The sequence below is a fragment of the Rattus norvegicus genome, chromosome 12 (genome assembly GCF_036323735.1).
Source record: "Rattus norvegicus strain BN/NHsdMcwi chromosome 12, GRCr8, whole genome shotgun sequence".
NCBI classification, from domain to species: Eukaryota; Metazoa; Chordata; class Mammalia; order Rodentia; family Muridae; genus Rattus; species Rattus norvegicus.
In genome coordinates, this window is record NC_086030.1 from 40,988,276 (window position 1) to 41,013,855 (window position 25,580).

The 25,580-nt window shown below is 47.1% G+C and overlaps 2 protein-coding genes and 1 non-coding gene across 16 annotated transcripts in view; all 3 read right to left on the bottom strand.

The window, feature by feature from the left end:
- Hectd4 (HECT domain E3 ubiquitin protein ligase 4) overlaps nt 1–3,309 on the bottom strand; it is a 191,353-nt gene extending 188,044 nt beyond the window's left edge. For 7 of the 11 annotated variants that reach the window (XM_017598533.3, XM_063271893.1, XM_039089875.2 and 4 more), the window contains exon 1: nt 2,896–3,306. In XM_017598533.3, coding sequence (XP_017454022.2) covers nt 2,896–3,075 — 180 coding nt within the window. In that variant the 5' untranslated portion in view covers nt 3,076–3,306. Of the gene's footprint in view, nt 1–2,895 lie in introns of all 11 variants that reach the window. The other 4 variants (XR_010056783.1, XR_010056782.1, XM_039089874.2 and 1 more) reach the window with 2 other exon arrangements.
- A 16,557-nt stretch (nt 3,310–19,866) lies between these two features.
- Nucleotides 19,867–24,481, bottom strand: Rpl6 (ribosomal protein L6). Of its 4 annotated transcripts, none has more exons than XM_006249378.5 (7): nt 24,265–24,481; nt 23,150–23,413; nt 22,953–23,054; nt 22,018–22,161; nt 21,553–21,601; nt 20,281–20,465; nt 19,867–20,054 (listed from the first exon to the last, which is right to left on the bottom strand). In XM_006249378.5, exons 2-7 carry the CDS (start codon nt 23,411–23,413, stop codon nt 19,902–19,904), a joined length of 897 nt encoding a protein of 298 aa, XP_006249440.1. In that variant the 5' UTR covers nt 24,265–24,481; the 3' UTR covers nt 19,867–19,901. The 4 variants fall into 4 exon arrangements, with proteins under 4 accessions (XP_006249440.1, XP_038944961.1, XP_038944962.1 ...); XM_039089033.2 differs by having other exon boundaries at nt 24,144–24,292; XM_039089034.2 differs by lacking the exon at nt 24,265–24,481 and adding an exon at nt 23,841–24,048.
- On the bottom strand, nt 23,686–23,819 carry LOC120096111 (small nucleolar RNA SNORA42/SNORA80 family). The gene has a single exon (XR_005492139.1). It is a non-coding gene; the product is annotated as a small nucleolar RNA SNORA42/SNORA80 family (small nucleolar RNA).
- Nucleotides 24,482–25,580: the final 1,099 nt, after the last annotated feature.

Consider the following 25,580-nt stretch of genomic DNA (forward strand, 5'->3'; position numbering starts at 1 on the left):
TTCAGTCCTCAGCTCTGAAAAAAAAAAAAAAAAAAAAAGAAAAGAAAAGAAAAACCTGGGATTTAGCTCAGTGGTAGAGCGCTTGCCTAGAGAGTGCTTGCCTAGGAAGCGCAAGGCCCTGGGTTCGGTCCCCAGCTCCGAAAAAAAGAACCAAAAAAAAAAAAAAAAAAAAAAGAAAAACCTGACTATAATTTACTGGGGATATTTTTTACTCCAGATGCGCTGCTCGGGTCAATTTTCATCTCCTTAGATTCTTTGTTCTAACTGACATTTAACCTTGCACAGCACTGAGTAAAAGGACAACTGGAGCCCAAAGGCAGAAGGCTCAGGTCAGCTTTCTTGTCATAGTTTGACATGGTACATACACCACACAGTAAACTCCTTTCCTGATCCCTTTCTAAAATGAGGAAAACACTTATATCTTCAAGGCCATCCAACATCCCTTCTGTGCTTTCAAACTCTGTGACTCCACAGTCTTATGCGCTGTGGTTGTCCCTCATAAATTATTCACCTGAGCTTCAGTCTTATGCCTCATAATTTAAAATCATTAATGGAAGAATTCTATAATTATAGACCCTATGAAAATAGCTGCTGTTTCTTCAGAGTCTACTGGAGAGATCTGGGAGACAGTAGGAGTGCGAACATCCTAAAAGATACCCTTTAAAATACGGACAAATCTCTAATCTTCCTGAAATATGAAAAAGAAAACAGTTGCCAAAGGAACCAAAGTGGAGTTAGGAAAAATGGTTCTGTGGAGGAAGTGCTTGGTATGCAGCATGAGGGTATGAGTTTGGGGCTAGAGAGCTAGATGGGTGGTTAAGGGGATCCAGTTCAGATCCCCAGCATCCCTGTAAATTAATTCTAAGTATTAAAAAAATTCTTTAGGGGGGGGTGGGGGGAAGAAAAAAATTCTTTAAGGATGAGTGTGGTGTGCACATCTTTAATCCCAACACTTGGGAGACAGAGACAAGCAGATCTCTTTGAGTTCCAAGCCAGTCTGGATTTCATGCAGTCCATGGCAGCCAGGGTTACTCAGTGAGACCCTGTCTCAAAAAATTAAAAGATAAAAATAAAGATCTGGAGCAAACTGCACATTCGCTCTGCTCTGCTTTTGCTGCATCGGCACAATGGACACAATGTAACTGTTGCAACTAGTAACAAGATTCACCTTCTAGAGTCCTTTGAGAATTTAATAAGACAGCATCTGACACAACTGATACAGTTAAGAATTATTAAGTAAATAAGTGTGTGAATAGCAGACTACTTCTCTAGACACTGTAGTCTGTAACTGGAAAGGAACAGAGAAACAAAACAGCTCTGTTACTGCCAGTCCCAATGTGTATCACTTACACAAGTTCCTTTTGGAGAAGAATTAATTTGTTCTGTCATAGTCTTTCCTTAGCTGTTATGTGTCACTCAGGACACATACAGTAGACATTTTAGGAATGTCAACTGAATAACTTAGGGGTTTTTTTTCTACCTCTTCTAATCTGAAAACTCAATTGTATATGCATCAAACAGTCTGGGCTCGAGGAATTTAGGTTAGTCTGTAAGGAACAAAGAGCACCATGCACTTTCCACCTTTACACAGCAGCGCCCATTAAATAAAGAGTCCACCATCATACCATCAGAGCCCTGCAGTTTTCAGGCGGTTAACTTAGACACACCTTGCTTATTATATAGAATGGGCCCAAATAAAACATAATTGTATTATGATTCCACGTTAGAGATTCTCTATCAACTCCCATATTATCGTGACTAGACTGTAAAATATGCCAATTAAGAGTTCACAGTCGGGGGGTTGGGGATTTGGCTCAGTGGTAGAGCGCTTGCCTAGCAAGCGCAAGGCCCTGGGTTTGGTCCCCAGCTCCGGAAAAAAAAAAAAAAAAACAAAAAACAAAAAAAGAGTTCACAGTCGGAAATTCTGAAGCAACCTCAAAGCCAGACACAAACACAGTGGACCGCATTCGCATCTCAAGCACGTCCCAAAGTCTGGCTGAACGCGATCAGATCTATGCTGTTTCCAGAATCACACAGTAATGGGATTTTACCCCATTACTATAAATGTCAGTGGTAGTGAATATCAGAGTACATGGAAAAAATACAAAACAAAAGATTCCCTGTGCGGGAGGTCCTCCTCTCTGCGGTGTACCCCAGGGACCCCTCCATGCGACAATACGAATTTCACCACACTCCATGGGGAAGCAGGGTCAACATCCACCTGGCCTGGTGGAAAACACGACTGCCAAACATTCCCATCTCTAGGCAAATGCGAAACCGAGTGCAGTCGGTGGAAAGTTCCCATCCACCATATGCACATTTCCTTGGGGTGGATGGGGGTGGTGGGGAACACCACAACTGCTGAGACTGGCTGATGCACCTGCCACCGCTCCTAGACTGGGCTTCTCAGAGACCCCGAGGCGCGCGCGTGTATACACACACACACACACACACACACACTCTCACACACTCGCTCACGCCCGCCCTTGACCCTTCCCAGGCCGCGATGTAGCATCCCTTTCTCGCTGTCCAAACCGCCGGCTTCCCTGACAAAGGCCCTGGTGTCAATCCGAGGCACTGCACAGACAGGTTGCAGAATCGCTTATGGTGGAGGAAGCCTGGCAGCTGTCACTCCAGTCTCCCCAACACACAGGCACGCACACGCACGCACATAAAATCAACACAGGGCTGGGGCCGAAAAGAAGCAGAGCCTGTGCAACCGTTCAAAATACAAAAGGTCTCCGGAGCGCAGGCACCTGGGCGCGCCCGCCAAGAGACTCCCGGTGCGTGGGGGAGGGGAGCCGCCGGGCGGCGGCTGCCGGGGCTCCAGGCCGCGGCCCGAAGATGCTCTCCAGAATCGCACACACCTGCGGCGGCCTGCGGGCTCTTACTCACCTCCAGGTCGGTGTCGGCGGCCTCCGGGGCGCCGAGTATCTCGCTGGGCAGCTCGGCCAGGTCGGTGACCCGGATAAGCCCGTCGTGCAGAAAGATGGTCTCCTCCTTCACCGAGAGCCACTGCGCCGAGTCCGCCGCCGCCGCCGCTGCCGCCGCCGCCGCGGCTGCCGACGAGCCCATGGTTAAGAGAAGGCGCTGCGGAGACCCTGCCGCTTCAGCAACCCATGGCCGACCGCCGCGCCCGCCTCGCCCGCGCGGCTCCGCCCTAGGCGTTCCGCACCGCCATCCCTCCACACGCCAACCCCGGCCCGGGAGACCCCGGCCCCGCCGCCGCCGCCGCCGCCGCCGCCCTGACGAGCAGGATCCGCCTCTGCCGCTCCGCAGCCAACTGTCAGTAAGACGCCATCTTGGGGGCGGGGTTCCCGGCATGCCCCGCGGGGTGGACAATACAGGCCCCGCCCTCCTGTCTGTCTAGCTCCGCCCACATCCCCGGCCGGCTTTATAGCCAAGCTGCTGGGGCTCAGAGAAGCCCCTTCCCATGCTATCTGAGGCTGTCTGTGGCTTCGAGAGAAGACGACCCTGTTCCCCATCCCTCCTTACTCAGATGTGCACCCTTTGCTCAGGCCAGAGCTCATTCTGGAAGGATTATGGAGGGTCAACACTGTTATCTGTTAAATGAGAGAGAGATTCAGGAGTCTTTCCTAAGACGTTGGGTAGTTCAGTCTTAGAGGGTTAGCCTAGAATGCCTGAGGTCCTGTGTTCCATTTACAGCACAATAAGTAAACAAACAAAACAGACCTGGTGGTGAATGCCAACTGTCCTAGTGCTAGGAAGACAGAAGTGGGAGGACCATTGCAAGTTGCAGGCTAGCCTGGTCTACATATCAAGTTTCAGGCCAATCTGGGCTACATAAGGTGTTACAGGCCAGCTAGGCCTATGTAGGCCCCCCCCCTTTTTTTTAAATACATAAAACAGTAAGGAAATTATATAAAATACTGAAGGCTGATATATAATGGACATTATGCACTTGGTCATGAGAACTTGATAAAACTCACAGTCAATGGTTAGTATTTACAGAAAAAAAAAAGTACAAAGAAACAACTGACATCTGATGAAAATAAAGTGTCTATCAATGAATGCCCTTCGGCTGGAGAAATGGTTGACAAGTTGACACTGGTTGCTCTTCCAGAGGACCGGGGTTCAATTCCCAGCACTCAGAGGGTAGCACACAACCATTTATAACTTCAGTCCCAAGGGACCTCGCATCCTCTTCCGGTCTCCAAGGTCACTGCATAGATGTGGCGCATACATGCAAGCAAACATTCACATGCATAAAAAAAATTAAAATTAAAATTAAACAAAAGCGATGCTTTCCTTCCAGCTCCCGGCTTTTTAATCATGCTCCGTTAGTGAAAATGACAAGCTTTGTCATCTTCAACACTGACATGCACCTTTCCAAACATGTGTACTTACCAGGCTTGCCTTTAACCCCAGAGCTCAGGAGGCAGAAGCAAGATGACCTCTGTGATTTCCAGGCCAGCCAAAGCTACATAGCTCCAGGACAGCCAGGCCTGCATAGGGAGACCCTGTCTCAAAAAAACAAACATCCAAAAGGATGTGGCTATCTAGCTACCTCTCACACATTCAACAAGTGTTTCGTGATCCCTTCTGCCGGACCCTGTTCTTGGTGTGGGGTTTTACAGACACAAACGCAGCAAGAATACCTGCTCTTGTGGAACCTGCAACCAGATGTGACAGAATGGAGCTGACATGCACCTCAGTGATGCAGTGATGCTCGCTTAGCATGCACACCCCATTCCCCTAACCCCCCCATCCCCACTGCACAACATCATTCCCTATCTCTGTAATCTTGGCACTCTGAAGATTCAGGCACCAGGATCCAGAGCTCAAGGTCGTCCTTGGCAACATAGCAAGAGCAAGGACAACCCAGACTATGTGAGACCCCGTCTCAAATCAGCAGCAACAGCAAGAATATGGAGCCAATAGCTCAGTGGTAGAGCGCTTACCTAGGAAGCGCAAGGCCCTGGGTTCGGTCCCCAGCTCCGAAAAAAAGAACCAAAAAAAAAAAAAAAAAAAATGGAGCCAAGCCACTCCTAGTATGCCTGTAATCTCAGCATTCAAGAAGCCAAGACAAGAGGAGAACCAGGAGTTTGAAGCTAGCCTGGGCTACACAGTGAGACCTTGCCTCAAAAAACAAAGCAAAGAGATGGCTCGGTGGGTAAAGGAATTGCTTCACTGCATTTGGGTCCCCACCATCCATGTAAAAACTGATCTTGGCTGTGTATGGGCCCCTAGAGCTCACAAGTGTGTCCCCACAGGTGGAGATAGGAGGATCCCTGGGACTCACTGCCCATCCAATCCAGCTGAACTTATGAGCTCCAGATTCACTGTGAGACCATGTTTCAAGGAGGTGTCGGGCTGCAAAAAAAAAAAAAAAAAAAAAAAAGGGCTTGGTGCGCAAGAGCTCTTCCTGCCCTTACAGAAGACCTGAATTCAGTGCCCAGCACCCATGTTGGGCAGCTCGGACCTGTACTCATATACACATACTCACCCTCCCACATCTGCATGGTTTAGAAAATAATATGTCCTGCATGGTGGCACGCACTGTTAGTACTAGACCTTGGCAAGCAGAGGCAGGCAGATTCCTGAGTTTGAGGGCAACCCAGTCAAAACAGTAGGTTCTAAGCCAGCTACATCAGGAGACCTTGTTTCAAATAAATAAAGTAAGTAATAACGTATTAGTGAGGAGATGCCCACACGGTAACTGCTCCATCGGATCCCAGGGGCAGGTAGTATACTGCTTTAGAGTCTGGACCTGAAGTGCTCCCCTGGGTGCATGTGTTGCAGGCCCCAGGGCTTTTAATGCAGCTGTGTTTGGAGATGGAGTTTGAGGAAGTGTTAGAGTCCAAATGTAATTGGCTATTGAGAGGTGATGGCTGAAACTGTTGGATCCTAGTGGGAGGTATAGCAGCAAAAGGCTGCCTCTTCTCCCCAGTCCTTTCTCCCTGCCTCTGTGCTAGCCAGCACAAGGGGAGGGGCTTTCTCTGGCACACGCTCCCATTACCATGGCATCCTGCCCCACCAGAGAGCTGAAAGCAATAAAGCCCCTTGAGCACAGACGGAAACCTCCCTGATCGTTAAGCTCATCTTCTCAGGTATTTTTTTCCCAGCTTAGACGCAGTCCCACCTTTCATTATCTCTTCAATGTCACAAAGCCGGACAACACTGTAGCTTAGATTTGAACCCAGGCCTGGGTGATTTCTCCACACCCCTTAGCTTCCTTATTTGGGCTCTTTTTTTATTAATATTATTAATTTTTATTTATATAAATACATTGTAGCTGTCTTCAGACACATCAGAAGTGGGCACCAGATCTCATTACAGATGGTTGTGAGCCACGATGTGGTTGCTGAGATTTGAACTCAGGACCTCTGGAAGAGCAGTCAGTGCTCTTAACTGCAGAGCCATCTCTCCAGCCTGAACCCCTTCATTTTTTTTTCTAAATTGTTCAGGTTTTAAAATCTCAGTGCCCAGCTTAAGTGGTTCAGAGATTTCCTGTTTATAGTTTAAGATCAGGAATCAAGGGGGTCAGAAACCTTGTCTCCTTCCCCACTTAGTGAAAACAGTCGGTGCCCAGGCCTTAATGGCTTTAGACTGAATAATGAATGATTATTTAATATTTTAACAACAGTAATTAATTAGTCATTAACATACCTTGATGAGGCAGCTGAAGAATTAATATTTATAGAGCCCCCATTGGAAATAAGTATATTTGGTGGGAATTTTTAGATTGGATCCTTTTTCCGTAGTTTGGAGCAAGACAAAAATCTCTGCTCAAAAGAACTTAAGCTTCAGACTACAGGGAAAGAATTCCTATTTAGTCATGACGTGAGAGAGAGAGAGACAGAGAGAGAGACACAGAGAGACAGAGAGAGAAAGAGAGAGACAGAGAGAGATAGAGTCCCTTATAAACAAGGAAGATGTATAACTTTTTTACATTAAAAATTTTATCTAGGGTTGGGGATTTGGCTCAGCGGTAGAGCGCTTGCCTAGCAAGCACAAGGCCCTGGGTTCGGTCCCCAGCTCCGGAAAAAAAGAAAAGAAAAAAAAAATTTTATCTAAATGGAGCAGTGATGGTGCATGCCTCTAATCCCAACACTGAGACAGAGGTAGGTGGATCTGACTCTACAGAGTGAGTTCCAGACAACCAGGGCGACACAGAGAAACCCTGTCTCCAAACACACACACACACACACACACACACACACACACACACACACACAACACCACACATAAATTTACAGACAGCGGTGGTGCATGCCTTTAACCCCAGCACCTGGAAGGCAGAGGCAGGCAGATTTCTGTGAACTCTAGGCTAGCCTGGCCTACAGAGTAAGTTTCCAGGACAGTCAGCGCTACACAGAGAAGCTGTCTGGATAAACAAAACAGGTTTATTTTATTTTCTCCGTATGCGTGTTTTCTCCTCATGTCTGCAAGCCTGGTGACATCAGAGGTCAGAAGAGCTCTAAGAAAGCCTTCTACCAATTGCGCTACATCCCCAGCCCCAGTGTATGACTTACAACTTCTTTTTTAAAATTGCCCCTCAGGGCTGGGGATTTAGCTCAGTGGTAGAGCGCTTACCTAGGAAGCGCAAGGCCCTGGGTTCGGTCCCCAGCTCTGAAAAAAAAAGAACCACATAAAATTGCCCCTCCCTCCTCCTCTCTTTCTCTTTTCAATTTTTTAGTTTTATCCATTTTATTATTATGTGTGCACCACATGGGTGCCCAGTGGCTTTAGAGCTCAGAAGAAGCCATTGGATTCCCTAGAAGTTACAGGTAGCTGTGAGCCACCATCCTGCTGAGACTGAATGCTGGTTCTCTTTGAGAACAAGGGCTCTTAACTGCTAAGCCATTTCTCCAGCCATCTCTTTGCAGGGGCTCATAGCCCAAGCTGGCCTCCAACTTGCTCTGTAGCTAAGAATGACTTTAAACTTCTTGGTCCTTCTACCTCCACTGCGGGATTACAGGCGTATACCACACATCTAGCCAGAATCCTCTGTAATGTTTCTTTGGAGAACAAAGAATCAAGATGGGGAAAGGGGCCCTGTTGGCCAGGCAACCCCTTTTGAAAGAGCTCAGAGGAAGAGGGTACAGCAGGAAGACACCTATCACTCACCCACCCGTGTGGGAACGGTAGCTCCCTAAGACAGAACAGAGGGAGCTTGTGGATAGCCATCTAGTGTTTCAGCTGCTGATGCAATGGTGGCTGGCCTTGGCCCAAGTTAGGGCCCCTCAGGGATTTTGCAATGTCTCTCCCTTCTGCTGGCATTTCTGTTCCAGCTGATTGTCTGAACTGAGTCTGTAATCCTTATTGGATGCTCAAATATGCAAGTGTGGCACGAAGATAAGCAGTCTCTACCAAGCTGAATACGGCTTAAAGATAGTTCTAGAAGGAGCTGCCAGGCAAATTTATAAGGGAATTGACAAAGACAGGAAATATATACATACATACATACATACATACATACATACATACATACATCGTCAAACACACATGAACAGGCCGCGGAGATTATTTCCACGCCACTAATCGTGGTCTAAAAGAGGAAACACCCGGGGTTGGGGATTTAGCTCAGTGGTAGAGCGCTTGCCTAGGAAGCGCAAGGCCCTGGGTTCGGTCCCCAGCTCCAAAAAAAAAGAACCAAAAAAAAAAAAAAAAAAAAAAAGAAAAAGAGGAAACACCCATGCCTCTGCTAACAAAATCCTTTCTAAGGGATCCGATAGGCCGGGTTCATTTTGGGGGCTCCTTATTTTCTGCTCTTGGGCAGGTGTTTGAGCAGAGACTCAAAGAAATCCGATGAAAGAAATTCTAGAGAACCTTCTTGGAGCCCCACTGGATTAGCAGAACTAAGGGACAGCCTTGGCTTCGAGGAAAACCGCCAAGACCAAGCCGCTTTGAATGCTACACTAGCTTCCTTTAAGATGCCATTACCTTGGACATCTGAAGGATGCTGTGTGTCCCTGGCGCCCCCTCATGGGCCGCCGAGGCATTGTTGCCTTGAATTATATATTCCAGGTTGGAAATCTGTAGTTTTCATTCCTGCTACAAAAACAAGCCCAGTGGTGAGCGGCTCGTGTTTTTTTGGAAACTGGAGCTCCTGAAGCTCAGATTGGCCTTAAACGCACTACACAGACAAAGGCTGGCCTTGAACTTCTCCTTGTCTCAACCCTCTCAGTGACATGTACAGCATGCTTGGTTGTTCCTTTTTTGACTTTTTCTTTTTTTCTTTTTTTTCTTTTTTGGAGCTGAGGACTGAACCCAGGGCCTTGCGCTTGCTAGGAAAGCGCTCTACCACTGAGCTAAATCCCCAGCCCCCTTTTTTGACTTTTTAATTTATTTTTATTTTACATGAATGAGTGTCTGGCCTGTATGTAAGTCTGCGCACTATCGTACACGCAATGCCCCCGGAATCCAGAAGAAGAGTATCAGAGCCACTGGGACTGGAGTTACAGACAGCCATGAGCTGCTATGTGGGTTCTGATTATTGAACTGGATCCTCTGAAAGAGCAGCCAGTGCTCTTAACCACTGAGCCATCTCTCCAGGAACTTAGCGGCTTTTCTACATTCTTATCTTGAAGGACTCAAAGATCACATGGTGTTTTTATTTCTCCCTTTCTCCTCATGATTTCCAGATACTTTCAAGCTGCTTCCAGAACTTAAAATTTCGTAAAAAAAATTTAAAAGAATTTATTTTATTTATGTATATGAGTACACTGTAGCTGTCTGCAGACACACCAGAAAAGGGCATTGGATCCCATTACAGATGGTTGTGAGCCGCCAGGTGGTTGCTGGGAACTGAACTCAGGACCTCTGGAAGAGCAGTCAGCTCTTACCTGCTGAGTCATCCAACCTTTTTTCTTTTTTTAAAGAATTATTTATTTTATGTATATGAGTACACTGTAGCTGTCTGCAGACACACCAGAAGAGGGCATCAGATCCCATTACAGATGGTTGTGAGCCACCATGTGGTTGCTGGGATTTGAACTCAGGACCTCTGGAAGAGCAGTCAATGCTTTTAACCACTGAGCCATCTCTCCAGCCCTAGTCCTTCCTTTTTAATTTTTAAAACTATTTATTTTATTCTATGCATGTGCAAGTTTTGCCTGCGTGTGTGTATGTGCATCACGTGAGTGCCTGGTATCTTCTGAGGTCAGAAGAGGAGGTTGGATCTTCCGAGACTGAAATTGCAGATGGTTGTGAACCACCACGTGGGTGCTGGGAATTAAACCTGGGTCCTCTGCAAGAGCAACAAGTGCTCTAAACTGCTGAACCATTCCTCCAGCCCCTGGTGGTTGTACAAATAATTATTAAAAATTTACGGGTTGGGGATTTAGCTCAGTGGTAGAGCGCTTGCCTAGCAAGCGCAAGGCCCTGGGTTCGGTCCCCAGCTCCAGAAAAAAAAAAAAAAAAGAAAGAAAGAAAGAAAAATTTACATCAGGGCCAGGCATGGTGGCAAATGCCTTTAGTCCCAGCAGTCAGGAGGCAGAGACAGGCAGATCTCTATGAGTTCAAGGCCAGCCTGATCTATAGATCGAGTTCCAGGACAACGAAGAAACCCTGCCTCAAAAAAAAAAAAAATTACATCGGATATCTGTAGGGAGCATACATGCCCATGACTGCCAACACACTGGGGGGTTCTAATTAGTAAATATCGATAAAGCACCAAGGATGTAGCTGCGTGATAGTGAAAGAGCCAGGGTGGGGCCAGTCTGGGGTCAGTGGGAAAATTCCCACCACAACCTCCAAGCACAAGGACCCCTCCCTTCCAGGAGGAAAAAAGCTGGTTTAGTTCCTAGAACAGCTACAAACTGTCCCACAAAGCTACCTGTGGCTCCCAACCCACCTCCCCTTGGGAAAGTCTTGAACGATATACTGAGTCCAATCTGGAAGTTATTATATGTGCTTAGTATCCTGCCTAGTTACCACTGTTTGAATTCTGCTCCAATTGTGTGCAAGGCATGTATAACTCTCTGTTAGAGTCTGCTCAGGGTCATCTCCCCTTGAAGTGGTAGGACCCTGACATGTTGGAATTAAACTCCTCTTGCTTTTGCATCAATCACTGCCTCCGTGCGTCTCATTCAGGAGGTCCTGGAAGAGGTTCAACTCGGACCTCACAGTAGAGCTTCTGAGCTTATGCAAGCCCAGGATTCCATCATTAGCATAAAAAACAATACCTTAAAACTGTGGCCAAGGATATAGCTCAATTGGTAGAATGCTTGTGCAGCATGCGCAAAGCCCTGGGTTCAATTCTCAGCATACCACATAAGCCGAGCATGGTGACACACAGCCTAAAATCAGACTCTAGAAGCAGAGGCATGAGCATCTAGATCTCAGGCTACATTCCACAGTGAGTCTGAAGCCAGCCTGGTGTCGCATTCATTTTTTTCAAACCTTCTTTTTAATGATGGTCCTTAAACAATTTAATCTCCTTCATGGCCCACCACCCACCAGAGATAGCGGAAGAGAAAGGATGTGGGAGGTGGGGAGAGAGAAGTGGACCTGTTTGGAGCAAAAGTTTCTTTGGAGAAACTGCTGTCTGTATTGTCTGGAAATCAGCAGTTCAGTTCACAGGTTAGCAGGCAGTGGCAGCTGGATTCACTTGCACACAGTACACAGATAACACCAGCAGTCCAGTTTGGTAAGGTCGGGTTAGCAACAGCAGTGACAAGACCTAGCAGAGACAGCCACACACTTAGCCTCAGCTCGAGTCGGCAGAAGGGACCAGGAGTTTTTGCCTGTGCCTCTCTCAGAGAAGTGGAAGATCAGTGAAGCCTTGAGACCAAAAGCATTGCACATCTAGCTCTATAGCAAGACCAAGCTCCGCCCCTGTAACTGTCCGTCAAGTCCTTTTTTTCTCTTTCTTTTTTTCAGAGCTGGGGACCGAACCCAGGGCCTTGTGCTTGCTAGGCAAGCGCTCTACCACTGAGTTAAATCCCCAACCCCCATCAAGTCCTTTTTATACGCTTTCCAAACATCACTGTCTTCCACGGGTCTTGCCTCAGCATGTGAGTCTCTCTCAGCTGACATCACTCTGCTAATCAGCCTAAGTCTGTGGAAACAGCCAGAAACTTCAGCACACCACTGTCAGTTTTTTGGTGTGTTCCTCTCTATGGCGTCTGGACAAATGCAGCTCAACTATGCAATATAAGGTTGACCAATACATGTATGTTGTTAGCAAAGAATCCATCACCTGTCCTTTCACATGCTTGCTTTAGTAAACATCTTCTCTCCTGTGTCTCCTTCAGCAAAACATTCCTTCATAAGTCGGCCTTAGCCTTTCACACATGTGTCCAATTTACCTAATGTTCCTTCACGTGTTTGCCCCAGCGAAACACCATCCAACCGACTTTCCAAAGAACCCCTTAACTTTCTGCTTCAGCCTGGATTTCATGAGACACCTTTAATCTTACCACTCTAGGCAGAGGCTTTCAGATCTCTGTGAGTCTGAAAGCAGCCTGGTCTACAGAGTGAGTTTTAGGACAGCCAGGGGCACGCCGCAGTGAGACCTTCTCTCAAAAGACAAAGTGTGTGGTGGCACATGCCTTTAGTTCCAACACTAAGGAGGCAGAGTCAGGCAGATTTCTGTGAGTTCGAGGCCAGCCTGGTCCACAGAGCAAGCTCCAGGGCAGCCAGGGGTATACACTGAGATCCCATCTCAAAAAAAATAAATAAAATAAATGAATGAAATAATAATGTTTAGTTGGGCATGATGGTACTTTGCAATGAGCAAACTGATCATATCTTTCCATTTCTTCTGTCTGAACATGTGTGCCTGTGTAGTAACAATCCTCTGATCTCACTTCGATTGGATTCCACATCTGCGTGGGATCAGGCAGTATTTATCAGCCTATGCCTTAATTACTGCACTTGACATCACATTCTCCCGAGTCTGGAAGATGATTCAGCTCCCCCTTCAAGGCAGAATAAGCACCCATTGTATAGATTTGCCACATCCTCTTCACCCAGTGATAGACCCATGTTCAGTCCACATATTGGCTACACTCAAGAATACCACCATCCGCTTTAGTAGTTTCCTGTTCCCCCATATCGCTCTTAACCTCGACTCCACACACAGTGATCATTCAAAAGTATGGCATTGTTAGCCTACGTTTAAATCTGTAGTGCGCCTGCCTGGTTCCCTAAGAGGCCCTCACAAAATCCCCAGGGTCTTGTCTTACCTCAGCTATAGTGTTACTTCCCACAATTCCCTGTGACTACCCAACTCTTTAACTTCATCTGTGTCTTACCCAAATTTCTGGCTGAATCTCTGCTACATTAGAAACGTGATTCTTGTCATTTGAATGAGAACAATGGCCTGCTAGGCACACGTATTCGAATACTTGGTTCCTGGTTGGTGGAACTGCTCCGGAAGGATTTGAGGCGTGGCCTTGTTGGAGGAGGTGCGTCACTGGGGGGCTGGTTTTGAGGGTTTCAAAAGCCCACCCCACCCCACCCCACCCGCCCCCTCTCTCTGCTTTGTGGTTGTGGATCAGAAGCAATCTCTCAGTTATTGCTTCAGCACCACGCATGCCTGCCTGCTTGCCCGTCTGTTGCTATGCTTCCCGCCATGATGTTCATGGACTCACCTTGTGAAAAAAGAAGCCCCAATAAATTCTCCTCTAAGCTGCTTTGGTCATGGTGTCTCTTTATAGCAACAGAAAAACAACTAAGACAATTCTCTTGCTTGTTTATTAAAACTATTCATGAGGCATCTGGTTGTCCTCTCTTCTTACCTCATCCGTCTAGGTCCCACTGTGGCTGCCATGCATGGGGGAAGCCAAGGAGAAGCTGGCAGCCTACCAGCTGCCCAGCCCATTCGCCTGCATACCCGCCATCCTTGATGTAAGCCCTGCCTCCAGTTGCTTTGAGCCGTCATCCAGGCCACGTGGTTGAGATGGCGTCCACAGCCGCACGCATAGCAATGGACTCAGCTGCGAGGCATGCGGTTACTGCTCTGCCCAGCATCTTCGCGGGGGAAAGCTTGGGACTTTCCCAAGTTGCAGTCCAGTCTTATAGCCCTCACCCCCACCCCCGCCACCCTTGGCAGGTGAGGTCCTGTTCCTATGACATCGAGCAGTTCCTGGCCGTTTGACCACTCGGAGTGACCTATCCCTTTGTGAGAGCTCCAGCAAGGTCCCGGATGCAGTGCAAATACCACCAAGGTCTGGAATCCCTGCCCTGGGGACTCTTCTTAGCCTATGGTCCTGCTTCTATCCCCAACCAACCCCTCACAGGACCACGATGGGATTGTATCTGGGACTGGGAACAAGGAGAGGGCATCTCACCCCACAGGTTATCAAATGACATAAATGTTCGATTAAAGAGTTTACTTAAGGGGCTGGGGATTTAGCTCAGTGGTAGGTAGAGCGCTTACCTAGGAAGTGCAAGGCCCTGGGTTCGGTCCCCAGCTCCGAAAAAAAGAACCAAAAAAAAAAAAAAAAAAGAGTTGGGGGGGGGCAATGATGTCCCAGCAAGGCAGAGGCAGGTGGATCCCTGAGTTCACTGAAAGCCTGGTCTACAGAGTGAGTTCCAGGAGAGCCATGGAGAGAAACCCTGTCTTCAAAAACAAAAAACAAAAACAAGGAAGAAAAAAAAAAAAGACTTTACTTAAAAATGAAGCAAAACTGGGGGTTAGGGATTTAGCTCAGTGGTAGAACGCTTGCCTAGCAAGCGCAAGGCCCTGGGTTCGGTCCCCAGCTCCGAAAAATAGAAAAAACAAAACAAACAAACAAAAAAAAAAAAACAAAAAAAAATGAAGCAAAACTGACTAGAGAGATGGCTCAGTGGTTAGAGCTCTGACTGCTCTTCCAGAGGTCCTGAGTTCAAATCCCAACAACCACATGGGGACTCATAACCATCTGTGATGAGATCTGGTGCCCTCTTCTGGTATATCTGAAGACAGCTACAGTGTGCCCATATATAATAAATCAATCTTCAAAAAAATTAGCAAAACCATTCATACATGTCCTTTTTTTTTTTTTTTTTTTTTTTCCCGGAGCTGGGGACCGAACCCAGGGCCTTGCGCTTGCTAGTTTTTTTTTTTTTTTTAAGCTATGACTATGCTGGGTTGAACAGTTTCCTTGGAATTTGCAGCCACCGAAATCTTGTAAATTTATTGTTTGAAAACAGGGCCTATGCAAAGTAGTTTCTCTATGTGCATATACATGTGTTTGCATGTGCCTGTGTGTATATATGTGCCTGTATGTATGAGTCTCTATCTGTATATACATGTGTGTATAATCTGAGTATACATATACATGTGTATCTCTATATTTGTAAGTGTATGTCTGAGTATACACACGTGTATATCTATGCCATATTTGTATGCACATGTGTGTGTATATCTGTCTGTGTGTGTGGTTGTGCAAAGCTGAATGCATGAGTGCACTGAAGCACAGGCATTTGCTCATGTGAGGCTAGAGTCCTCTGTCACTCTCTGTTTACCCCTTGAGACAGGGTCTCTCATTGAACTGGATGCTCGCTCCATATTCTGCCTAGTAGCCAGCCAAGGACCTCTCAGGATCTACCGTCTCTGGCTCCTAATCCTGAGGCCTCTTATATGGGCGCTAGGGATTTGAACTCAGGTCCTCACGTTTGCTGGCCAAGTGCTCTTCCCCACTGAGCACCTTCTCGATACCTCAACATCCCATTCACAATCCTTTCTTCCTCTTAGCAGTATCTGAACCCCAACGGAACCCTTGCACTTCAGTGACATACCTGTGTGTGTACCTAAGAGCCGGGGTGACTGAAGTAGAAACGTATAGCGTCCTTATGCTCACACTGGTAAGCTTACCTTCTGTGTCCTCACGACAAATGAAATAAACGTTTTTTAAAGCATAGTGTCAGACACCGTAGTCCTTATGTTGATCTAAGGAGTGTCTTGGTCTTAGGGTTAGGGTCAGGGTTAGGGTTAGGGATAGGGCTGAGGAAGCACCATGGGAAGCAGACTTTTCATTGATTAGGTCAGTACAGACTTGGCCTAATTCCTGGTGAGGAACATGGGGAAGGGTAGGTAGCTCATCTGTTTGGAAAGTATGTCCCAAGCTTGGAAGCAGAAAGCCAGAACACGAGGAAGTTTAAGAAAGGTGATACAGGGTCTGAAGAGAGAACTCGGTGGTGAAGAGGGTCTGTTCCCAGCACTTAAATGGCAGCTCACAAATGCCAATGACTTCAGTTTCAGGGGTAGCTGATGTCCCCTTCTAGCTTTCAAGGGCACCAGGAACACATGTGACACACACAGATACATAAGCAGGCTAAACACTAATATGTATAAAAAAAGCTTTTTTTTTTTAAAGCAAGCCAATAGAGGTCCAATAATAATATGGCTCAGGGGGTTGGGGATTTAGCTCAGTGGTAGAGCGCTTGCCTAGCAAACGCAAGGCCCTGGGTTCGGTCCCCAGCTCCGAAAAAAAGAAAAAGAAAAAAAAAAATATGGCTCAGGGGGGCAAAAATCAATTGTTTTAGAAAAATAATTTATTTTTATGTTATTGGCGCTTTGCCTGCATGCATGTTTGTGTGAGGGTGTCAGCTGTGATCTCCCATGTGAATGCTGGGAATTGAACCAGGATCCTCTAGAAGGGCCAGTGCTCTTAGTCACCTCGCCATCTTCCCAGCCCTACACTTACTGACCTCTTTAAGCACACTTTGGTACACATTGGCCCACATGCATTCAATAGTTATCTTTTAATTTTTTGGGGAAAAAAAAATGAAGTTTAGGATTGGAGAGATGGCTCAGTGGTTAAGAGCACCGACTGCTAGACTGGCTCGGACGATGAAGAGGAGTCAAACGAGCAAACTTTGATGTATTATGTGAATGATGGAGTGTATGGATCATTTAACTGCATTCTTTATGACCATGCACATGTGAAGGCCCTGCTGCAGAAGAGACCCAAGCCAGATGAGAAGTATTACTCATCCAGCATCTGGAGACCAACATGTGATGGCCTTGATCGGATTGTCGAGCGCTGTAGCCTGCCTGAAATGCATGTGGGTGATTGGATGCTGTTTGAGAACATGGGTGCATACACTGTTGCTGCTGCTTCTACTTTCAATGGGTTCCAGAGGCCAAACATCTACTATGTAATGTCACGGTCAATGTGGCAACTCATGAAGCAAATCCAGAGCCATGGCTTCCCGCCAGAAGTGGAGGAGCAGGATGTTGGCACTCTGCCCATGTCTTGTGCCCAGGAGAGGGGGATGGACCGTCACCCTGCAGCCTGTGCTTCTGCTAGTATCAATGTATAGATGCCATTCTTATAGCTCTTACCTGCAAGTTTAGCTTGAGTTACGGCATTGGGGAGACCATTTAACTTAATTACTGCTAGTTTGGAATGTCTTTGTAAGAGTAGGGTTGGCACCAATGCAGTATGGAAAGACTAGGAGATTGGGGTCACACTTACTGTGTTCCTATGGAAACTTTGAATATTTTATATGGATTTTTATTCACTTTTCAGACCTGATACTAATGAGTGCCCCTCGGCTGCTGAGCAAGCATTTGTAGCTTGTACATTGGCAGAATGGGCCAAAAGCTTATGTTGTGACCCATTTTGAAAATAAAGTATCTTGAAATGATTGGGAAAAAAAAATAAAAAAGCACCAACTGCTCTTCCAGAGGTCCTGAGTTCAAATCCCAGCAACCACACGGTGGCTCACAACCAACTGTAATGGGATCTGATGCCCTCTTCTGCTGTGTCTGAAGACAGCGACAGTGTTCTTATATAAATCTTTTTAAAAATGAAGTTAATAGAGTTAAGTCCTAATTTTTTTTCCCCCCGGAGCTGGGAACCAAACCCAGGGCCTTGTGCTAGAGTTAAGCGCTAGAGTTAAGTCCTAAGGGTAGAATGGTAGAGTGAGCTGGAAAGGTGGGCCCCTCAGACAGCTTTGTCTGCCCGAGGGACAATGGAAGCACAGTTGTGAAGAACTACTTGCTGGTTACCAGACCAGGGACTACAAACCAGGACTTGCCTCAAAGATGCATTAGTCAGGTACAGCCCCCTCCTGTTGCCCCACCCAGCCACATAGTAACAGTTGTAACAACCAGAAGTCCCCTGGGGAAGCACATATGGGTAGCACCAGGCATGCACATAGCTCCAGGGTCCACCAGCAGTCCACAAAGGGAGCACAGTGATTTGTACATTAACCTCAGGAATCCCAGGTAAAGGCAGGATTAAAAAGCTCTCAAACTATCAGAAGGGTGAAAGGCTGCTCATTGGTCAGCTAACTACACATTATTAAATCACATGCATGTAGGCTAGCATGAGGTACTTAACCCAAGCTTATCAACATGTCCACAGACTTTATAACCCGCTTTATTCATGACTAATAGCTTAAGACACAGAACACTATGTAACAAGCTCTTCAGGCAACTCAAAATGCTGTGACATGACATTGTAGAAACTCTCAAACATTGGTTCTCATCCTTCCTAGTGCTATGACCCCTTAATACTGTTCATGTTGTAGAAACCCTGAAAGCACACTCCCTTGCTCCTTTATGAGCCCACAGGCTGGGAAGCTCTGATTTAAGTGTCCTGCTATCAGTGTCGTTGGAAGACAACTGTAGGACCATTTGAGGGAACGAAGTTCTGTAGCTGGAGGTGATGGCACACGCCTTTGATCCTAGCACCAAGGCAGAGACAAGGCCAACCTAGTCCAGGGCATCCAGGACCTCAGAGAAAACTGAAAACAAAAATAAAGACAAAACCCCCACTCACAGAATCATTAATTACAATGTAGGAATGGGGCATTGCTAAGGCATAAAAACAAACACCTAGTGTAATCTAGGATCTGTTTGTCCAGCAAAGAGCTCACAATAATACCACACTATTCACAACATGGCACTTGTTTGTCACACAGAATATCCGTATTGGTTCACAGCTATCCCTAATTGTAGTTGTGTTTATGCTAGAGGTGGGGTTCAATACCCTCTTGACCTATGCAGACACCAGACACACGTGATACATGCTGGCTCTTGCAGAGGACTGGGGTTTGAATCCCTGCACTGACTTTGATGGCTTACACAATCTGGTATCCTTAACTCCAGTCCCAAAGGATAAGGCCGTCTTTTGACCTAAGGACACCAGGAATACACATGATACACAAAAATACACATGAAATGTTACCACCAGGCCTGGCTTAAGAAGAGGGCTCTCGGGCTGGAGAGATGGCTCAGCAGTTAAGAGCACCCGACTGCTCTTCCAGAGGTTATGAGTTCAATTCCCAGCAACCATATGGTGGCTCACAACCATCTGTAAAGAGATCCGATGCCCTCTTCTGGTGTACCTGAAGACAGCTACAGTGTGTACTTATATATAATAAATAAATAAATCTTTAAAAACAAAAAAAAAAAAAAAAAGAGGGCTCTCCATGAATGTTTTAGCATGTACACACTATGTAATACCACTTACGTAGTATGCATGATTTCTGGGGCTGATAATCACATGACCCGACTAAGCAGACATGGTTTGTACTGGAATAGATGGCCTTTGTCATCTTTTGCAATCTAGTTTTCATCTGTTCATGAGCCAGCAGTGCATTATTCTTTTTAACCTTGAGAGTGCAAGAAAATGCCACACAGCAAGACACTAGTAAGTTCTAAGCCAAGAATGCTGGTCCAAAGCTATGAGGGAACAGGCCCACAGCACACACCACTGCCATGCAATCCTACTCTCAAGAGGCAAAGCTACACCCACAGTACAAGCCACCCTGGCTGCATGTGTGCCTCTGATCCAGCATCAGCTGGGGATGGGCAGATAGCAGGACCCAGTGATGACGAGCCTAGCTCAAGAGCACAAAGGAGGTCCTCTTTCCAGAAAGGGCCAGAGGAAGACACTGGAATACCAGCAAAACACTCACCCAGCATGCGCATGCAGAACACACAGAAAGGACACAAAAAACCTTATGAAGCAGTTTAATTAGGTTGTTAACAATTAGAACACCAGTTTGTGAGGGTACATGCCGTTCGTCAGGGAGAACTGAGACCGCAGGTAGCCCTGGAGCTGGGGGACAGCTTTGATCTTTGGCAAAATCTGCGAGTCCACAGCTTTCTGATCAGCCTTTCGCTGCTCTGTAATTTCGTATTTCTAAATAGAGAAAAGGAAACATTAAGAACCAGGATCCCAGAAACAGCCCCACCTACTCATAACCTTTCCTCAGAGCTTGCCTACTCAACCAAGGACATCTGCGGGTCACACTTACAATCTCAACTCAGAGTGTCACAGTGTATAATTGCTTCTGTTTGCCATTGTGCAGCCCGCCCCACCATTCCTCAGTGGAGGCCAGGTCAACACAGCTCACAGAAGAGCTCACCTCCTTCTCTGTGTCGAAGATCTCACCCTCCTGATGCCTGGGCTTGCGAAGTGGCTTCTTCTTGAAGTAAGCATCAGTCAGGTGTTTGGGAATTTTAACCTTGCTGATATCAACTTTTGTAGAGGTGGCGATGACAAACTTCTGGTGTGTCCTACGCAGAGGAACTCTGTTGAGGGCAAGAGGTCCTATGAGGAAAACACATTTGAAAAGGATGAATTAACACCCATCAGTTAAGATTCAGTCTGGGCATGGTAGCACATGCCTGTCATTTCAGCAGCAGGGGAAGGTAGATCTCTGAGTTTGAGGCCAGAGTGGTCTACACAGTGACCTGTGTTCCTCTGTCTCAAAAGAGGTTAATTGGATGGGGGCAGAGAGAAGGTTTAGAGTGTCAATGTGAGGCCACTTTTGCAGAAGACCCTTATTACATTCCCAGTATCCAGAGGGCTCACAACTAATTTGGAAGGAAAAAAAAAAGCCATCTGCTCCAAGATCTCCAGGGCTTTTCAAGGGACCCAGGTGAGAAGAGGACCTCTTTTACAGAGGCTGGCTGAGTCATCTGTCCTTAGTGCTGGGATTAAAGGCATGCCCCACCCTTTACAGACTTCAGGCTTGCTGTGGGTGGGACATTCTGTGAAGAGTGCTTCAGCTGTGTGCTACACTATAGCACACAAGGTGAAGGGACAGCTCGCACAACTCCCTTTTCCCCTTTCATTACACAGGTCTCAGGAACAAACTCAGGCTCCCAAGAGCATCAGACCAGAATAAAAACCATGTTCTTGCTAATTAAACCCCGACTGCTACAGAAAAATAACAAGTAGGGCCAGTCATACAGCAGAACAGGAAGGCCTGAGCTGCTCCCCGACCTCCAAAATTTAAAGGGTGTGGGGATGAATCCAAAATTCAGGGCATGGAGTGTTTAGGTTTGAGGCTAGCAAGACTTGTCTCATATCACGCTGTCAAAGGCACCTGCAACCCCAGCACCAAGGCAGAAAGATTACGTGTTTAGAGGTTATACTTTGACCTTGGTCCTGCTGAGATTCCTCAGAGCCTTAGAATCTAGCTAGAAATGTGGCCATCCTATGTAAGATCAGGAGTGCTGATTTAAGAATAAAGCACCCGCCCATGACCATAGACAGGATCATCTCTGTACACTTATCTAACTACCATTTACAATGTAGCAGTAATAAATGTATCTGAGAATGGAAAGAGTTCAAGGTTATCCTGGGCTGTGACATTCTGTCAAAACAAAAAAAAGACCAATGATTTTCTTACCAGTCACAAGTAGCAAGCCACTGCCCAGCTGCTTGAGGAAAACCACTCTCTGGAAGTCAAACAAAAAAGGACACTTAGCAATCCAACCCCACTCTGAATTAACCAAAGTACAAACACAAACTTATCCAGCAGTCATGTAGAACAGTCATGGGTTCAAGTCTAGACTGGTCCACAAGGGACCTTGTCACAAGGAAAGGTGAGGTGTGGTGATACACGCCTCTAGTCCTAGCACTGTCCGGGCAGAGGCACACGGGCTCTATGGCATTCCTAACAGCATATACTAAGGGGTTAAACTTGCTACAGAAAACAAGAAAACATTCACAGTACATTGAAAAGCAGGATATGCCAGGCACCGGAAGCCCAGGCTTGGCTGAATGACAGGGCTGCTTCAGAATGCTCATCACTCACCCCCGAGCAAGCCCATTATGGTCTGCACCCCCACCAGCCCCTGTGGACACTCCTCACCTTGCCCCTGTGGCGCCCAGTGAGGATGATCAGGACAGTCCCGGGAGTGATGCTGGAGCGCAGCCTCCTCACGTGCTGGCTGAAGGGCTTCTTGCCGTGGCTCAGCAGCTTCCGAGGCACGTCTTCAGTAGGGTAATACCTAGGCTGGAGAGCACACACACACCTGAGTAAGCTGCTCGGCCCACCGGAGCAGCATTCACAGACAGACCTACAATACACTCTGAACACCAGGGGCTTAGAGATCAGTCTGCCTTTGCCCCTAAGGGCTGGGATGAAAGGAGTGATGTTTCTATGTGTCCCTGTGTATGCGCCACTGAACTACCCCGGAAGTTCCAGGTGGCTGTGAATATCTGTGGTAGATTCTGGAATAGTGTCATCCCCTTACCCTGGGCCATCTCTATCCATTCCCAAGCTTCCCCTGGGGCTTGGAACTCTTAACACAAGAGTGAGGTCACAGCCAAATATGGGGAAGATAGCGCACTAGGGAGTTTCATACCAGACCAGGCTACCTGAGGCAAAGGTACAACAGTAAAGATATGGTGTTTCTTCTCAAAAAGTATGTCAAACCCCTTTCTACCCCAGCAGAAGAAACACACATCCACTTTTTCAAAGATGGAAAACAGGAACAAAACTAGACATCAGCACCACAGGCTTGTTACACTCACACTTTCCGCCTGCCGTGACAGCAATCAAATAGTCAGAACCTCATTCCCAACTATACAGGATTGACACAGCCCCTGTCAGACAAGCCCCAACCCTAACCCCACGAAAAGCAGCCCAAAACCATTAAGCATATTTAACATACTTTTAAAAAGCCCAGTGTAACTTCTCTCCCAGCAACGTGGCACAAACCCACACAGGAACTATCAATCCACACTCCCATACCACTCCAACCTAACTTTAAATTCAATTCCCACCTCCCTCCCAGATCTCACCATTTTTCGAAGCTTCACCACCCGGGTGCCACCGTTCTTGTCCCCACCAACTGTTTTTGTGACGGTAGCAAGGACCTTTTCTTTCTTCTTCTTCTTCTCAACCTACAAAGACAAGCCCGTCAAGCAAGGAGTCTGGCAGACAGCCTTAAACCACAGGAAGGTGGCATCACGGTGGGGTATCCCTCTCCCTTTCCTACCTTTGTCTTGGCAGCAGAGTATTTCCTTTTGTACAAGGCCTTTCTGGAATACATAGCAGATCGGGAATACCTGCCGATTCCTCTCACCAGGACAGGGTTCCGGCTGCAATGGGGCTTACTCTTCCTCAGCTTTTTAGCCTTAGAACTACTCTTTTTGACCGCACCAGCGGGCAGGGCCCGGGGGGCAGTAGCATCACCGCCAGCCTTCTTGGCTGCAGGTTTCTGCTCCTTTTTATCAGGCTTCTCCGCCTTTTCACCCGCCATCTAGTGATGTAAAAATACACAATAAAGGCATTTCATCTTCAACCATGTGTAACTAGGCAGTATCAAAACCACCCTCTGCCGCCTGCAACTCCTCTTCTAAACACAGCATTTAAGGATCTAGCACCATTACATTTTCTTGCTAAAAACTCCGTAGTTCGTTATTTTATTCTTTCGTTTTGTGAACCAGAAAACCAAAGGCAACCTTTGGTCTCCGTCTACACAGCAAGGAAGCCCAGAACCTCGAGGCTCCCCCTGTAAGGCTTTTCCCTTGTTACTGTGCGACCCACTTCAGTGCCAGGAGCCTACAGACAGAGGCCAGGCCATGGTTCGGGGACACAGGTTGCTCTAGCACGGGACACTATGAGAGGCCCAGGGGAACGGGCCTGCCATAAATCCAAACCCATGCACCACACGAAACTTCTAAGACCTTTCTGTGGGGTCGCCCTAGGCCCCGAAGCCACTATGTCCCCAGCTCGGCAAAGTAGCCAACAGCAGGGCTCTCCGGACGGCTTCCGGGTACGCGGTTTCTCCCTTCAGCCGCAAAGCACAACGTGGCCGAGGTGGGCTCCGCAGAGGGTTCTGGAACCCCGACCCCGGCTTCACGGTCGCACAGGCCCTCCAACCCTCCCCAGGCTACGGCAACCGGTAGGGCCCAGCGACCGTCTCCGCGCTACGTTAGCTCTTCGCCCCCTGCCAACCCACGCCGACAGAAATGAAGCTCCCGAGAGACCTGGCGTGTGACCTCGGCCATAGGCGACCCTGGACGGTGGCCCCCGGACGTCCCCCGCCTTCGGATGGACGAGGATTAGGGTCCCGAGAGTGGCTGCCACACAGACACCCGCCATTCCTACCTTGCAAGACGGGAAAGAGGACTAAGACAGCGGCTTCCGGTCTATAAGCAATGACGGGATGTGTCCGAGATCACTTCCTTCCTGTATGGGACATCATGGGAAATGTAGTTTTTCTTACAGCGTGACAAATGCTAGGTTTTTATTTTTGTTTTTTTTTACCCCATGAAGAGGTAAAGCAGATGAGATGGCTGAGCACGTAAAAGCGCTTTCTCCTAAAATGATGAACAAGAGTTTGAACTTTGCGATTTATGTGGTGAAAGAAAGGAGTTTACAGAGTTATCCTCTAACCTCCTCCATGAACGCACACAATCAAAATGATGATAAAAACTAAAAGTTAAAAGTCTGACGGTGGGGTTGGGGATTTAGCTCAATGGTAGAGCGCTTGCCTAGCAACCGCAAGGCCCTGGGTTCGGTCCCCAGCTCCGAAAAAAAGAAGAAGAAAAAAAGTCTGACTGTGATGGCACATCCCTTCAGTCCTAGCACTAGGGAGGCAGAGGCAGGCAGATTTCTGTAAGTTCGAGGCCAGCCTGGTCTACAGATCTAGTTCTAGGACAGCTAAAGCTACACAAACCCTGCCCCCAGAAACAAAATAAACAAATAAAAAATAGAGGAAAAAAAAGATTTAAAATAAAATGTTTTGTTCATACATTTTAAAATAAGCTACTATTCTTTGGGGAAAAAATGACCCCGTATACGTGACAGGTCCTTATCTTTGTTACATTTTAATTTATTTTATGTGTATGCTTATGTGAGTACGTGGGGCTGAGAGGTAGATACGTGTCCCAGTATACAAATGGAAGTCAGAAGAACGCCTTGAGGAAGTCAGCTCTCTCCATTTCGTGAGCCCTAGGGATCAAACTTATCCTAAGAGGACTCAGGTCATCACACAGGCCCCACATATCACAGTTATCGTCTACTTTGTAGTGCTTAGAACCACATGTACACACAATTTCTAGGGTCTTCTATTTGTTTGTTGCCTTTTGCTCGTGGTAGAAGCTTTTCTCTTGGCTTTCTACGCGCGCATGTGTGTGTGTGTGTGCATGTGTTTGTGTGTGTTCACGAGTACACAGAACTAGCACATGATTTATGCAGATATTTGTAATGGTTCCAGGAGCCCGTGCATGATTGTATGGAGGTCAGGAGCGGGCTGGAGAGATGGCTCAGCGGTTAAGAGCACCCGACTGCTCTTCCAGAGGTCATGAGTTCAATTCCCAGCAACCACATGGTGGCTCACAACCATCTGTAAAGGAGGTCAGGAGCGAGTCTTGCCCTAGTAATTTCTGCCTTATTTGCTCAAGACATCATCTCCTTAGCCT

Excerpts from the sequence above, each read along its gene's own strand:
- Rpl6 (XM_039089033.2), bottom strand. The coding sequence starts at position 24,164 with ATGGCCGAGGTCACACGCCAG. Across the intron at positions 22,162-22,952 it reads TGGTGAAGCTTCGAAAAATG|CCTAGGTATTACCCTACTGA; the intron begins GTGAGATCTGGG and ends TGTGCTCTCCAG. Across the intron at positions 20,055-20,280 it reads TCTTCGACACAGAGAAGGAG|AAATACGAAATTACAGAGCA; the intron begins GTGAGCTCTTCT and ends TTCTCTATTTAG.